The sequence below is a fragment of the Pelophylax lessonae genome (genome assembly GCF_965119305.1).
Source record: "Pelophylax lessonae genome assembly, chromosome: 3".
NCBI classification, from domain to species: domain Eukaryota; kingdom Metazoa; phylum Chordata; class Amphibia; order Anura; family Ranidae; genus Pelophylax; species Pelophylax lessonae.
The window spans coordinates 544,892,374-544,908,827 of NC_138770.1; the positions used below are offsets into that span (position 1 = coordinate 544,892,374).

Below are 16,454 nucleotides of genomic sequence, written 5' to 3' on the forward strand. Positions count from 1 at the left end.
GTTTTACAAAAAAGGAAGAAAAACCATTGGACCCAGGCAGCATTTTGAGAGGGGTGGCAGCAACTTCTAGAGGGGCGTAGAAACATTGCTCTGTGTTGTCCCGAGCAGGGGGTGGGCTGACCATTTTGGCGGTAGGGAGCCAATAGTGCTCCTTATCTGAGTATGAGGGAGGACCTGCTCCTTCTCCTGTCCATCCTTAGCCAGTCAGCAAGCACTGCAAGCTCCCCCCCCCCCTCCAGCCCACCACATTTGGCTGTAAACAGGTGCTGGAGGAGGGTTGAATTGCAGCGCCTGGAGGGAGAAGCACGCACCACCTGAAGCCCAGGAGATACAAGAAGGTATGATCAGAACTACACTGTTCAGGCATTGTGCAGTGTGGAGGTTACACATAATCAGTCACTGGCAGAAGCTCACTGCTTTTACTTGCCTGGCTTCTGTCTTTAGGACTCGGAGTGACTCCTCTCCCCGACACAAAAAACCCTCACTGCCCTGCACAAGTCAGCAGAGGAGAGGGCAGGGTAGTGGTGTATCCTTCAGTGCGATTGGCGCTTTGAGTAAGTACACTGACTCCTATCAAACATCCCCTTTTTATCTCCTAATGTATTCTATTACAGCCTGCCCTAGCCCTGCACTCTACTGCAACTAGTAATGCTCTGCAAGGCAAAGCCCAACCTGTGAGTTTTGCCTCTCTCTTCACAAGTGCATACATACTGCCTCCAGTCCGTGCAACATACTGCCCAGAGCTCTGCTCCTCTGCTGTACCATGGACGGGTGTGCTGCTCTACCCCTCATGTAATGATATGGACCTCTCCAGTTCACTCATTGTGGTATGTGACACTCAGCGTGTAAAGTACACTGACATAGGGCACATTACACACACAGTATACACTGCACACATACAGAGAGCATCACCTCTCCCCCCACTTATCCCTAATATCCCTCCTGTCCCTCCACTTATCCCCAATATCCCACCCACTTATCCCCAATATCCCTCCTGTTCCCTACTTATCCCCACTAAATCTCCTGTCCTCCCACTTATCCTCAATGTCCGTCCGGTCCCCCTACTTATCCCCAATATTCCTCCTGTCCCCCCACTTATCCTCAATGTCCCTCTTGTCCCTCCACTTATCCCCAATGTCTCTCCTGTCCCCCCACTTATCCCCAATGACCCTCCTGTCCCTCCACTTATCCCCAATGTCCCTCCTGTCCCTCCACTTATCCCAATGTCCCTCCTGTCCCCCCACTTATCCCCAATGTCCCTCCTGGCCCCCCCCCACTTATCCCAAATGTTCCTCCTCTCCCCGTACTTATCCCTAATATCCCTTCTCTCTCCCCACTTATCCCCAATATCTCTCCTGTTCCCCAACTTATCACCAATGTTCCCCCCCCCCCCGTCACTTCTCTATTTTCCCTCCTGTCCACCCACTTATTGGAAATGTGCCTCCCCCTCCTCCTACTTATCTCCAATGTCCCTCCTCTCTTCCCATGAATCCCCCCCCTTAGCCCCAATTTCCCTCTCTCCCCCACTTAGCCCAAACTTCCCCCTTCTCCCCCCACTTAGCACCAAATTTCCAACTGTCCCCTAAGTTAGAAATTAGCACCAATGTCCCCCCCCACCATTTAACACCAATGCCCCCCCCCCATTTAGCACCAATGCCCCCCCCTCCCATTTAGCACCAATGCCCCATTAACTTAGCACCACTGTTATGCTTTATCCCCCCTCTTAGCACTAATGCCCCCTCGCCCCACTTAACACTGCACTCCTATTGTAGGTTGTAGCTGCTCTTCTTTAGCAGCCCCTCTCTCTGATACTCTGTAGGTGGGGAAGAGAGGATTTGGGGGTGGGAGTAGAGCTCTGTACTGAAAGGGGGGTTGTAAATTGTCCAGTGAGCTATACATTCCTGAGCCCTGCCATCTGTACGTAGCACTCTCAAACTCTGCACTCTGTACGCAGTGCACTCCTGAACTCTGCTCTCTCTGTGTAGCACACTCCTGAGCCCTGCAGTCTATACGCAGTACACTCCTGAACCCTGCACTCTGAACGTAGGGCACTCCTGATCTTTGCACTTGACACGTAGCACACTCCTGATCTTTTCACTCTGTACGCAGTACACTCCTGAACCCTGCACTCTGTACGCAGTGCACTCCTGCACCCTGCTCTCTGTACGCAGCGCACTCCTGAACTCTGCACTCTGCACGCAGTGCACTCCTGAACTCTGCACGCAGCGCACTCCTGAACTCTGCACTCTGTACGCAGCGCACTCCTGAACTCTGTACACAGCGCACTCCTGAACTCTGCACTCTTTACGCAACGCACTCCTGAACTCTGCACGCAGCGCACTCCTGAACTCTGCACGCAGCGCACTCCTGAACTCTGCACGCAGCGCACTCCTGAACTCTGCACTCTGTATGCAGCGCACTCCTGAACTCTGCACTCTGTACGCAGCGCACTCCTGAACTCTGCACTCTGTACGCAGCGCACTCCTGAACTCTGCACTCTGTACGCAGCGCACTCCTGAACTTTGCACTCTGTAAGCAGTGCACTCCTGAACTCTGCACTCTGTACGCAGCGCACTCCTGAACTCTGCACTCTGTACGCAGCGCACTCCTGAACTCTGCACGCAGCGCACTCCTGAACTCTGCACGCAGCGCACTCCTGAACTCTGCACGCAGCGCACTTCTGAACTCTGCACGCATCGCACTTCTGAACTCTGCACGCATCGCACTCCTGAACTCTGCACTCTGTACGCAGCGCACTCCTGAACTCTGCACTCTGTACGCAGCGCACTCCTGAACTCTGCACTCAGTACCTAGAGCTTTCCTGAACTTGCAAATGCAGTGTGTTTACAGGCAGTGAAAACACTACTTTTTCCACAGTCTGTTACTTTTTGCAGCCCATTCAAATGAACAGATTTTTTTTTTGGGGGGGGGGGGGAGGCAGCATTTTTATTCTTGGACCCAAGCAGCACAATGTCTTGGGCAAGCCCTGGATGTATGATACCTTTTTTCAGATAAACTAAGCACAGTATAGCAACAGGATGTGCAACACTAACTTTAGGTGCATCCTCACTGGAACCAAAAGCACCTCCCAACCCTGACCCTTTATCTGAAATAAAAAACTTTGTAAAACTATTGCACTTTTTGCATGTTCCCAATTTTAAAAGGACAATTTATTATATTTACCCTGTTCCCAAAGAGTGTCCCCAGATGTAGACAGGATTGTCCCCACTTCTGGCCTTGATCCAGTCAAAGGCATGAAGGGCATCATAGGTCATACCAGTCTCTGAAGGAGAACCAGCAGAGTCACCCCATCCTGAAAAATAAGAGACAACAAAATCAGTGATGGCCAAATGATAACACACTACATATACATTGTAATACCAGGGCTATTCAGCTAGGGCAGACAGAAAACAATGAATAAACTAAAGAAGTCTCGAAAGCACTGCACCAGTGATTAGCAAATCGCTTATGACATACAGGTCTCCTGCAGACTGTCAGTGTGAGCTATCTGGCCCTACATCGTATGGCCAAGCAGTTTCACTGCATCACAAGGAGAGAAGACAGCGGGGAGCGGCTGCAGCAGTCGGAACATGTTACATGTTCCACCCTACAAATGGGTGGAACATGTAACATGTTGCCAAAGGTGAACTTATCTTTTAAAGGAAACAAAACAGAAATTAAACAGTTTTGAAATAATAAACAATTAGTGGTAATTTAGAACTCACACAATAAACTATCCTTGAAATACAAATTTTCACCTAATATTTGTCAATGAGTTATAATTAGTTTAATATTTATATATGTACAGAAATGCATACACTGAGAAATATTTTCTAGAATATATATATATATATATATATATATACACATACATACATATATATATATATATATATATATATATATATATATATATATATATATACATATATATATATACACACACACACACACACACACACACAAAAGTGCGTTCACCCCCCACATTTATGTAAATATTTGATTATATCTTTCCATGTGAAAACACTGAAGAAATGACACTTTGCTACAACGTAAAGTAGTGAGTGTACAGTTTGTATAACAGCACACTCCTAAGTGAAAACGTCCAAATTGGGACCAAAGTGTCAATATTTTGTGTGGTCACCATTGTTTTCCAGCGCTACCTTAACCCTCTTGGGCATGGAGTTCACCAGAGCTTCACAGGTTGCCACCGGATTCCTCTTCCACTCCTCCATGACGACATCACGGAGCTGGTGGATGTTAGAGACCTTGCGCTCATCCACCTTCTGTTTGAGGATGCCCCACAGATGCTCAATAGGGTTTAGGTCTGGAGACATGCTTGGCCAGTCCATCACCTTTACCCTCAGCTTCTTTGGCAAGACAGTGGTTGTCTTGGAGGTATGTTTGGGGTTGTTATCATGTTGGAATACTGCCCTGCGGCCCAGTCTCCGAAGGGAGGAGATCATGCTCTGCTTCAGTATGTCACAGTACATGTTGGTATTCATCACCTTTAACCTCAGCTTCTTTAGCAAGACAGTGGTTGTCTTGGAGGTATGTTTGGGGTCGTTATCATGTTGGAATACTGCCCTGCGGCCCAGTCTCCGAAGGGAGGAGATCATGCTCTACTTCAGTATGTCACAGTACATGTTGGCATTCATCACCTTTACCCTCAGCTTCTTTAGCAAGACAGTGGTTGTCTTAGAGGTGTGTTTGGGGTCGTTATGTTGGAATACTGCCCTGCGGCCCAGTCTCCGATGGGAGGGGATCATGCTCTACTTCAGTATGTCACAGTACATGTTGGCATTCACGGTTCCCTCTGAAGTCGGTTATGACAACGAACTGCAGTCAGGTTGAGACCCTGATGAGGATGAAGAGCATGCAGAGGAGCTTCCCTGAGATGGTTTCTGACAGTTTGTGCAGAAATTCTTTGGTTATGCAAACCGATTGTTGCAGCAGCTGTCCAAGAGGCTGGTCTTAGACGATCTTGGAAGTGAAGATGCTCGATGTGGAGGTCCTGGGCTGGTGTGGTTACACGTGGTCTGCGGTTGTGAGGCTGGTTGGATGTACTGCCAAATTCTCTGAAACACCTTTGGAGACGGCTTATGGTAGAGAATTGTAGACGGCTTATGGTAGAGAAATGAACATTCACCTATTCCTGCAGTCAGCATGCCATATGCACAATCCCTCAAAACTTGTGACATCTGTGGCATTGTGCTGTGTGATAAAATTGCACATTTTATAGTGGGCTTTTATTGTGGCCAGCCTAAGGCACACTTGCGCAATAATCATGCTGTCTAAGCAGCATCTTGATATGCCACACTTGTGAGGTTGATGGATTATCTTGGCAAAGGAGAAGTGCTCACTAACACAGATTTTTTAACAATATTTGAGAGAAATAGGCCTTCTGTGTACATAGAAAAACTCTTGCGTGTGTGTGTGTGTGTGTGTATATATATATATATATATATATATATATATATATATATATATATACACATACATACACTGTGTATATAATTATATAAATCCGATTAAAGATTATGTAGGAGCGTTCTCATGTGTGTATCTATACTTCTAATCTCCCTGATGCCTTTGTGCTCTTCTATAATAAAGCCTGAGTAAGAGGCAAAGGGCACCAGATAGAAGGTTGTCTGTGGAGTATCCCAGTTATTGGTGGACGGATAAAGTTGTTTGAATGCATGGGGCTTCAATTTTTTCACCAATCATCTAGAACCCACATTTTAGAGATTATTTTTAGCATTTTAACTGAACTTTGACACCACAAAACTATTACCCTCCTGGCCCTCCTAATTATTATGGGCATACTGTAAAGTTTACAAACTCTTTAGAACCAGACAAAATATATATTGACTTTGGGCTGCCTGGTCTCTTTCCATCTACTAAGCTGCTAAAAGAAAAAGGCCTTTCTTTTCCTATAATATATTCAGGTAATGCAGTTTACAGTTTTTTTTTTTTTTTAAGTTACACTTCTGTTTGTCAAAAAGCAATAATTTGGTTTGTTTATGAAACTTGGTTTTATTTATAAGGATGTTATATATCACAACGACTAAATCTGTCTGTAGTGCAAGTTCAAACCTGAATACCATAAAAAATAACAAGTTATTTGGCTCTAATAGACAGTATTTTACTCCTGGAGTATATAATGAGTTTGGCAATTTTAGAGAAATGCTTAAATAATGCATTACAATTACTACACCCATAAGACTTTATTCGACCATAATGTACGGGAGATTTTAGTAGACTAAAATACGACTAAAACTAATGCAATTCAGATGACTAAAATAAGACAAAAACTATAATGCAATTTTAGTCAAAAGACTATAGGGTTGATTTAGGCAAATTCACTGTGCACTACAAGTGCACTTGGAAGTGCAGTCACTGTAGATCTGAGGAAAAGATCTGAAATGAGGGGAAGCTCTGCTGATTTCTATCATCCAATCATGTGCATGCGAAAATGCTGTTTTTTATTTTCCTTGCATGTCCCCCTCAGATGTGCAGTGGCTGCACTTCCAGTGCATTTATAGTGCACAGTGGATTTGCCTTTAGTTAACAAACCCCTATGACTAAAACTAAATCGAAATGTGAGTGTCAAAATTAACACTGCTCAGAATTTGCACTTTAGGCAGCAATTATTCTTTAAGACCATGTAAGATAAAGGCAACCAGAATGGGACATTACAGTAGAACTGGAACATTAGGAGCAGGCAGGCCACTGGCTACCATACATTATAAAGTATGTGTGTGAGGTTTGCAGAATATAGCAATCATTAGGAGGGTGGAGGAGGCTGAACAGAACACATTTTTGTTTGAAAATGAAGTAACCTGGGGTGCGGCATAGCTATTTACACTATGTGAGCAGAGGCATGCTCTGGATCTCTTGTCGAATGTCCAAGCAATGATCTTGTTAAAAAGGACCTAACAGAATCCTGTCCTCCTGGACATTTGGCAGCTGCCTTAAACCCTGACTTGCCACTGAGGATCTCTGGGAACCTCAAGACTAAGGCGAAAAGAAAAGACTCCAGCACCACAGACTGAGAGGCCCAAAATGACAGGGAACCGCTACCTTAGCATTCCACTAAAGACCATCCACTAAAGACCACCATCAAAACTGGATACATTTGTACGCAAAAGAGCAACTACCAAAATGCCTTCTGCACTCAGACCACTACCTTGCAGTGGAATTGCAGACAGATCCCAGCCAGATAATAATGGGGTACACTCAACTGCAAAGAATTCCCATGGAATTGTCAGTATTCCCTCAATGCCTATACCTGTTGTTTACCCAGCAGATAATGAGGAGGGCCCAGATCCCCCCGTTGAAGGATACCTTAATGGCAGTAAATACATGTAATACTGAGGAGGAACCAGAACCCACCTTGCAGGATATCTTAATGGCAGTAAATACATGTAATACTTTTCTAACAGGTCCTACATACCAACCTAAACCTAGGAAGGCATATAATGGAAAATGTACCACAATCCTAGAGAGCAGCATTAGTACCTAGAATTCAGTCTGCATACTACTTCATTTAAACCTACTTATCACAAATTTAAGGTATATTGTTTATGTAGAAATAATCTCTATATCATTGGAATGCCAGAACAAGCAGAAGATAAATCTCACACAAATTTCATAGAACACTATTTGTCTAAGGGCTTTCTTACACTGGCATTGCACTTTATGAAGTGATCCACGTTGGACTGCTTTTCAGAGGGCATTCGAAAATTGGTGAGGTCCCCAGAAAAGCCTGCACTGCCACACCACAACTGCATGTATAGCACTGAATAAGTGGTGTTTGGCAGGCTGTACTGCCCACTAAATGCAAAAGCAGTGATCTTTTGCTGCACCGCGATGCAAAGCATTGTTGTCATGCCATGTGTATACCTCCATAAGGCAGCGTTTGCGGGGGGGGGGGGGGTAAGCAGTAAAAACGTGTGAAAAAATGCATTTCAAAGTGTAAATTATACCTACTTTTGGGAAATGATAACTTCACACACTGATTTTTTTTGTGAAAAAAGCACAGAGTGCCATCCTGTCCATCACCAGGGGGCCCTCTTAGATCTTTTCAATAATTCATTTACATTACAACTACACTTGAATTGTTCAATTACAGGGATAGGGAAATTGCCTTAAAATTGGCTAGAAAGAATAAACACCTAGAGTACAGGGATCCAAAGTCTTGTTCTTTCGAGAGTTATTTGTTGAAATTCAGAAGTATTGCACCAAATATCTGGATGTTAAAAAATGCTTGCAAAAAGGGAATAAGCTACACCATGCTGTACCCAGGAAAGCTGAGAGTAGTTACAGGAAAATACATTTTATTGATCCTCCCAACGCAGTTGCAGCCTGCTTAGACCACAATGAGCGTGAGCTCTAATGCAAAGGACCCTCCAAGTATTATCGCAATTTGGGTCTCTGACACCCTCTTCAGGACTTTTCACCTTGGAAGATTACATGCTCTATGTCACCTTCTGACCACTGAACAAATTTAATACAGAGGAATAAGGTTATAATGGCTCAAAATCCTTTTTTTCACCACAATTTGGAGTGGAAATTTGAGAGCAGGCATGGAAAATAGATTGTAGTTTACTAGTTTTTTTATTTTTTTGGGGACTGGTATGGCCCACCAGAATGTCTTGATGTTAACAGATATTTAGCACCTTGTTATGTTGTCTGGGGTAAATTGAAATAATTTCTAAGAGGTATATGTGTAAGAAAAAAAAAAAAAACCTCACATATAAACAAAGATATCTAGACAGTGGGCATTATGGAATTATAATAGAAGCAGTTGAAACTGCTAAACTAGCCTAGGTTACTAATCCTAATGCAGGGAATCATAAACTGTGGGCTGATTCCCAACAGTTATATAAAAAAAGTCTCCAAAACGAAGTAAAAGGATTCCTCACTCCCAAAAATACTATGAAGATGGAAACACGGGCCATATGTTGGCCATGATAGCAAAAGCACAAACAGCATCTCCCTGCATTAAAGGCATATACTCTAGTTTAGGACAACATCTTACTAACACTACCTTTACTACCGAGAATTTAACAGATAGTTTGAATCTCCCTGATTCTAAAGTCTCATATAGCCAAGATGCAATATTTACAATTGATGGGAAATTGCATTTTTGTATTTCCTTATTATTATTGGCTCACATTATCTAATAATAAATTCTAAACTTGATTAGAGGCCAAGACATATAAGGATGGTCACTTTAGATGCCTTGATGCTATAGAAATGTCAGTGTAAACTGACTATATGGACAAGCCAGCCCACTAATCTCCTTTCACGAATGTGCTATCTTCCTTAGAAGTCATTTTTCTTTAATGGGGTGGGTTAGCCATTGCTTACACACAAGTCCTATATACTACAGTTATAACTTGGAAAATTCAGTCTTGTCTTCAGAGCTTGCTATCATGCATGCGTCTGTGATTATCTGCCATGCCGCGCAAGCAGGACTCTGTGGCGAAACAGCATCTTTAGTTAAATATTCTTGTCAAATTTTCTATTATCTGTATCTGTCATTACTCAAAAGTTATAAGTATTTGTGTAATATTTCTTTGCTCATATTGAATACAACCACAAGAACATAAACTATCACACGACTGTGATAAAATAACAATGAGCCACTCTTCCAGGCTTAGAAGAGACAGACAGGACCATGTTAAAGGCTCCAACAATGGCTTGCCATCTGAAATCCAAAATAAAATTGGTGATATACTTACCCACCTTGATGAATTAGGCTACAATAATAGTTCTGACAAAACCAGGCAAAGACCTCTTGATACCAGAATCCTATTGGCTGATTTCACTATTAACCTTAGACCTAAAGATTACTGCCAGAGCATTCTCTGCAGACTATCTAAAATAATGCATAACATAATCCATATCGATCAAACAGACTTATCCAGAATAGACCAACAACTATAAATATTTGAAGACTATATCTAAACCTACAGATGCTAACAGACAACATTTTCCCAATAGATGCTGCTAAGGCATTTGATTTTAGTGGAGTGGCAATATTTCTGGAAAATCTTTGGTTTGGATCATTAATTTATAACATGGATTCAAATTCTGTACTCAAATCCAATAGCCAAACACATTAGTGTGAATACCCTTCTTTCTGAAACAATAAAGAGTGGTACCAGGCAGTGGTGTCCAGTCACCCCTGATATGTGTCCTTGATATAGATACATCAGTCTCACTGACCCAAAACTTGTTGGCTTCCTGAGGAATATTATGTAGGAAATATCCCCATATGCAGATGATGCACTATTATTCTTAGGAGATACTACCTCCTCAAAAATTATTTCTGAATTTACCTTATACTAGGACCAATTCACAGGCTCCCTGTGGATCCCACCCTCCAAGATCGACCCACTTGTGCTAGTCAAATGGAATTAGTAGCTACCATTATATAGTGCCAACAGTTTTTGCAGCACTTTCATAATTCATAATAAACTGAAGCCTGTGCAAAAGGTAGGTCAACAGGAAGGGAGTTTTACTAGTTGAGACGGGAGACTACCAGGAAATAAATTAGTAGCTTTGTGGTGTCGATCCTAAACTTCAATTAAAATGTAATATTGAAATTACAGCTCACTGGGGTGGGCAGATCAAACTCAATAAAGATGATCTGTGTCCCGCAGGTCTTATATAAACTCCACAAAACTTCATCTGCATACCAGTGAAAAAGATTCTCTAGAGATCTGATATAGGAAAAACATCCATCAAGACTTAAAGTAACTTTCCTCTTTTTGAAGCCAAATTGGGATTACACCTACTTTATGTTTGTTACCCATTACATACCATAGCTAAAGAAAAAAACATTTAAAATTGCATTTTTTTTAAGTGCTTTTTACTTGCTTAAAAACCTTACATGTTTTCCCTGATTTAGGATGTTTAGGAGGGTGCTGTGGAGTAATGTTTAAACATAATTAACCGGTCTGTACTGTTTGTAGTTCTTCAGCTGTAAACTAGATTTGAACACTGTCTATCCTAACAAAGTATTCTATTGAATGGTAATGAGGGGTGGCTAGAACCTGTGTGGAGAGAGAGTCACTATGAGGGACTTCGGAAATTCTTAGAAAAATCGTGAAAACTGGAGGGTTTCGATCTATGGTAATAAGGGTATGAACAAGGGTTAGTATATATACACGTCAGCTTTATCAAGTTCAGATAACTAAAGGATTCACCTTTTCACGAAAAATTAAAAGGTGAACTAAATCCAAATAACCTGGCCACCCCTCTGGATCCCACTCCTTATAGGGGGTTATTTACTAAAGCTGTATATCCCAAAATCGAATGCAGCTCTGCAAAGAAACCAATCAGGTTTTATTGTCAAAACTTAATTGAACAAGGTTAAGCTAGAAACAGATTAGCTACCATCTACAGCTGCACCAGATTCTGAGTACATCAGTTTTAGTAAATTTCCCCCATAGTGACCATGGGATGCCCCATTCCAACTTTGTCACCAGCTCCTCTCTTTCCTCATAGTCATCAAACAGCTTTGACAAACTGGGAAAGAGGCAGAATCCTGAGACCACTGGGGAGCCCACCTTATCCCAGATAATAGATGCAATAGGAGACTGTAAAACATCCCAAACACCACAAATAGATGAAATACATATTGAGTTCTCTTTAATGAAACAGGATATGCAAGTCCCTTAGTGAGCTGACAACCCTAACAGAAGAGTGCATTAGCTTTATGGAGGATGCCATCTTCCCTCTTTCTGCTGACTTCTTCACTGCTAAAATGAAATTCTCTTTGTATAGAATCAAACTGGGAGACTAGGACCTAGCTCTAGACTGAATAATCTGCGCTTTGTTGGCTTTCTGGCGCCACACCCAAACTTCTTCTTTATTTTTACATTTTGTAATCTTTATTTACAAATTGTTTATTACAGTAGCAGAATACAAAAAGGTACAGTATAGTTATATCCAAAAAAAAACAGTATCAAAGAATTGGCATCATGGATATACCAGTCTATAAAGGTATAGAAACCTGCACGTCTTATAAGTAGGTAATACAATAAGAAGGTTCATTTTATCAAACACATTTATATGTAGCTTGTAATGATACCAGCGTCAAAAGCCAGAGGACAAGTAAAACAAAAAAGGAAAACCGTTAAACACATCCCAAAATTTTGAAGATAATAAGCCTTACATAGGTCATATATAGAATCACTCTAAAAAAAATGTCTATTAGAAAACCATATGTCCCATTTATCTGAAAAGAGGGGCATAGTATCAGAAGGAGAGTGAAAAGTTCTCTCCAACATTATCGTGTCTATTCTATTGATGAAGAAAATCGGGTAAGATTTCCAATTCAGAGCTATAGCCCATATTGTCCGGGGGGGGGGGGGGGGGTTAAAAATATGTTTGCGACGGTACTCAGACGAAGACAGATACCTAAGGGGCACTGTGAAAATGGTTTGGATAACTTCAAATAGGAGAGTAATATTTATCAACGATATCTCTCAAGAACTATGAAGATTTAATCCCACTTTACACTGTGAGACCTATAGCTTGTTGTCATGAAGTCTGTGACACCTAGATGTGTATTCCATGTACTTCAATGAAGGAGACGGACAGACTGTTATTGGCAGTCTTGTCCTATTGTCTATCTATTGAGGTGGAATGTGGATTGTGTTAAGTCTGCCTGTCCCATTGTTAAATGTTAATAAACTCACATTTTTCTGTCCAGATGGCTAGATAATTAGTTCACGTTAATTCTGTTTCTGTATAAAATTTAATCTGCATATGATAATGTAATCAGGCAGAGGGAGGGATTGTGTACACTGTATGTGAGTGACTGAGTGTAAAACTCTGTTTTTATTAGATTGTGAATTTCATGTCCTGTTCCCCACAAGGTCCACCTGGACGGAAACCTTGTGGGGGAAAACTGTATAAAAGAGCAGCTGTACCATTAAATCTTGAGTTCTACTTCACCCTCAATCTAGAGTCCAGTCTCTTATTGGGGGAATCTGCTACAAGGGATTGCTATGCTCTTCATACTCCCTTGGATAATCACTGAGCTCTTGTACGAGCTTGTTCCTGTTCCACTCTCTGGGGAAAGAGAGGTTCACCCACTGGAACCTGGAGCCTGTTTGTAGGTCCAGGGTGGATAGGAGACAGCGAGACCCCAACCAAGCTGCGGCGGTTTGTGGGGTCTGCGGTGGTTATGGTATCTGGTGGAGTGCTTGGAGCCCTCGGGAAGCACTAGTTGCATCCGTCAATAGAGGTTCCCAGTCAGGGTGCCAGTTGATCCGTTACATTTGTGGCAAGCGTTGGGATGGCGTGCTAGTACGAGGAGAAGCAGCTATCGGAGACGCAGGTAATTTTATGGAGTGAGCTAACACCCGTGCAGAATCCCCATATGAGGAGGAGTTTCTCTGGAGGTTGCAGCAACACTTGGCCCAACAGGATGAGCCTGTATCAGAGGAAGGCATACTGGACTGGAGAGATGCCACTCGAAAGGAACTGTGGTATGGGGCCTTAGAGGATGTGCAGCGGAGGCAGAGAGAGAGAGCTTTCCCAGTGAAGAACAGAGGTTCCAGGTATAAGTTGCACTGCGGTTATCTTTCCTAGGAGACCTACCCATGAGTGGGTGACAGAGCTGTGGGACCTGATTTGGAAGGAGTTGTGGCTGGATGAAGTCCTAATCAATTGAGGACCAATTTTGGTCCTGAGGAAGCGGTGAATCTGGCGAAATAGGATGTGTGTCATATGACAACCGCCTGATGCAATGACCTCTGTAATGATACGTTTTGTATACTGGTTTTAAAATAATCACCACTTAGGTGGTATTTTCAATATGGTGAAATAAAGCTTTGGTCATTTTTTAATTGTTTGGTTTACCATTTTGAGGCACAAATTAAGAGTCCCATTATCATATGGTTGATTCTAGGCATAAGTTGTACAACCAGAACTGTGGATAGCAGAGACCCCCTTTATAGATTGAGAGCTCACACTTGAACTTGACAGATCTTCCTGATATGGAGATTAATGTGTCATTTACTACTAAAAGAGCTCACAGCACCTCACTTAGGCCCCCACCCCAAGCACCAACCTTTGTCTTCGAATTGCAAATATACTTGACTGTCTTAACAAATTTGCCATTCTGAGAGTTGTGTGCAAGAAAGAAACCCTAAACTATAAGAATGCCAGGATTTCGAGAACCAGTGACAATAGGCCTTTTACCTGGGTTTTAAAAAGTGCCTCAGAGATGAAGACATTGCTTACCTCTACCAGGCAATGCTTCAATGGATGCATGGTGTAAAAAAACATCGCCTTGAACCCCCTCCCCCCCCGAGGCTTCTACCTGGCTGGGAGAGAAAGGCCATCCCTCAAAACGTGTCGCCTCCAGACACCAAACAACCTTCCACCTTGAACCATTGCCCCTGGAATATTGTAAGTGCCTATACTAGTTCTCTATGTAGAGGGCTTCCATTTTCTTCCCTCCTTCATGTCCTTCACAGGCATCTCCATGTTCTCCACCTCAATAGGCTTTCCTATGTACTTTGTTTAAATAGCTAATACCCATCCAGGGGATGAGTTCTTTCATATAACACTTGAACTGCAGAACAGTGACTGGGGACAGATAGACTGAGTGCAGAGTAAGAAAATGGTTGTAGGAGATGGGTCAGGGACAGTAGAGATCAGGGGAAGAGCTTGATGATGCTTAAAACTTGAAGTGAAACGAAGTGAGCTTGATATGTCATCTGCTGCTTCTAATTTTGTTGTGGAGAGCACAGTGTGCAGGAAGAGGAGACCACTCTTAAATATTTTTTACTTACCAAAACTAGTTATCCTTTTCTTTCCTTCTGTCAGACAGAGTTCCATATTTCTGTGGCAGAGGACAAGCATCTATAAAGTAAGTTGCCAAACTGTGGCACAGCGCCACCTGCTGGCCAAATCCCAAATATCACCCATATTATACTAAAATGATGTATTTTTTCTGCTAGACAGAAATTCAGTGACCCTGCATCCTCGGTAAGAGGGTCAGATCCCTCTACTGATCTCGGAATCTGTCAAACCTAAGGACCTCTCCTTCAAAACTTCCAGTAAGCCTTATTACATTATTATTTCGGCAATCCTCTCTCTCCTTCCCTTATTATATATTATATATTATTATTTTTCACATAGGATCATATGCTTACACCTCTGGGACCAATCGGAGGACACCAGTGTCTTTTATCCCCTTTTTCCAAACGTAAGTGCAGCTTCATACCTACTGTACCTCTAGGCCTCTTTTATGTACACGCCTTACATACCCAAATTTTATCCACTCTCCCAGGGAAACCAGGAGTACCCGTGGTTACACATAGAAGCCTGGGTTTTTACCCAAATACCCCAGGACTCTACTCATCCCCAAGAGGAATTAAACGTGTACTTGAGGTAAATTTTGGAATATCCAAATTTATTAGCTCAAACATGGCACTAAATGACTCATGCCTGCATCAAACCAACCCACTCCCCTTTTTCAGACCAATAGGCTCAAGGATCCAGTAACAAGCTTGGGGGGCATAGGACCTGAACTTTTCTTTCCCCCCACTTCCCCATGGGCACAGATGTTCCTGAAGTCTAGGTACACAAAAAGAAAAAACGATGTTTATTTGTTTTGCTTTGATATATTTCTCACAATAAGTCACTAATTTTCTGTATTTTTCACTTTTTCACTTTATAGCAAATGGTGATGTTTTTTTCCTTGACAAAGGCAATATATGCCGAAACGCGTCGGAACCCTAGTTCTACAACCAGGAATCACCATTTAATAAGTAAAATGGTTCATAAATTACCTACTGTGTAATACTGTGGAATACCTATTACCTATGCAACCAATGTTATTCTTTTGCTGTTTTTTTACCTTGATATGTAATCCTTTCTTAATAAAATGAATAATATTTAAACTTGCCTATAAAATCCCACTTTTTCTTTTTTGGCCTGAGGAACCAAACTTCTTTTTCGGAAGAGGAGACTAAGCACTTTCAGTACGAGAAGTCTGGGCGAAATCCTAGTTCACCCAGACCTACAATGTAGCTTTACATATTTCCATATTTCCAAGGAGCCTCCATTTGGTTACCAAAGTTCTAAAGGCTGAGGTAGTGGAAGTACAGAGAGATTATCATGGACGATTTGGTATCCTTAAATGTATATTTATTGGTAGCTCAATCATCATCTCAGAGGGCAATAATCTAGTCTTAGCTGATTTTAACACAGCCCCAGATATACAACTGTCTTCAGAGGATTTGTAGACTCAGTATTGTTTTTATGGATTAGATCAGCCTTTCTCAACCAGTGTGCCGCGGCACACTGGTGTGCTGCTAGAGGTACTCAGGTGTCCTGCGGGATAAGAGGAGAGAAGGGCTTTCAGATGAGCCCCATCTCCTGCCGAACTGTACATCGGCATTGTGAGGGAGCTCCGTAAG

General features: G+C 42.3%; 1 protein-coding gene across 3 annotated transcripts in view; it reads right to left on the minus strand.

The window, feature by feature from the left end:
- Positions 1-16,454, minus strand: part of ABHD12 (abhydrolase domain containing 12, lysophospholipase) — a gene marked incomplete at its 3' end in the record, with an annotated part of 217,729 nt that overhangs the window by 31,676 nt on the left and 169,599 nt on the right. For all 3 annotated transcript variants that reach the window (XM_082252068.1, XM_082252069.1, XM_082252070.1), the window contains exon 7: positions 3,184-3,313. In XM_082252068.1, coding sequence (XP_082108194.1) covers positions 3,184-3,313 — 130 coding nt within the window. The remainder of the gene's footprint in view (positions 1-3,183; positions 3,314-16,454) is intronic.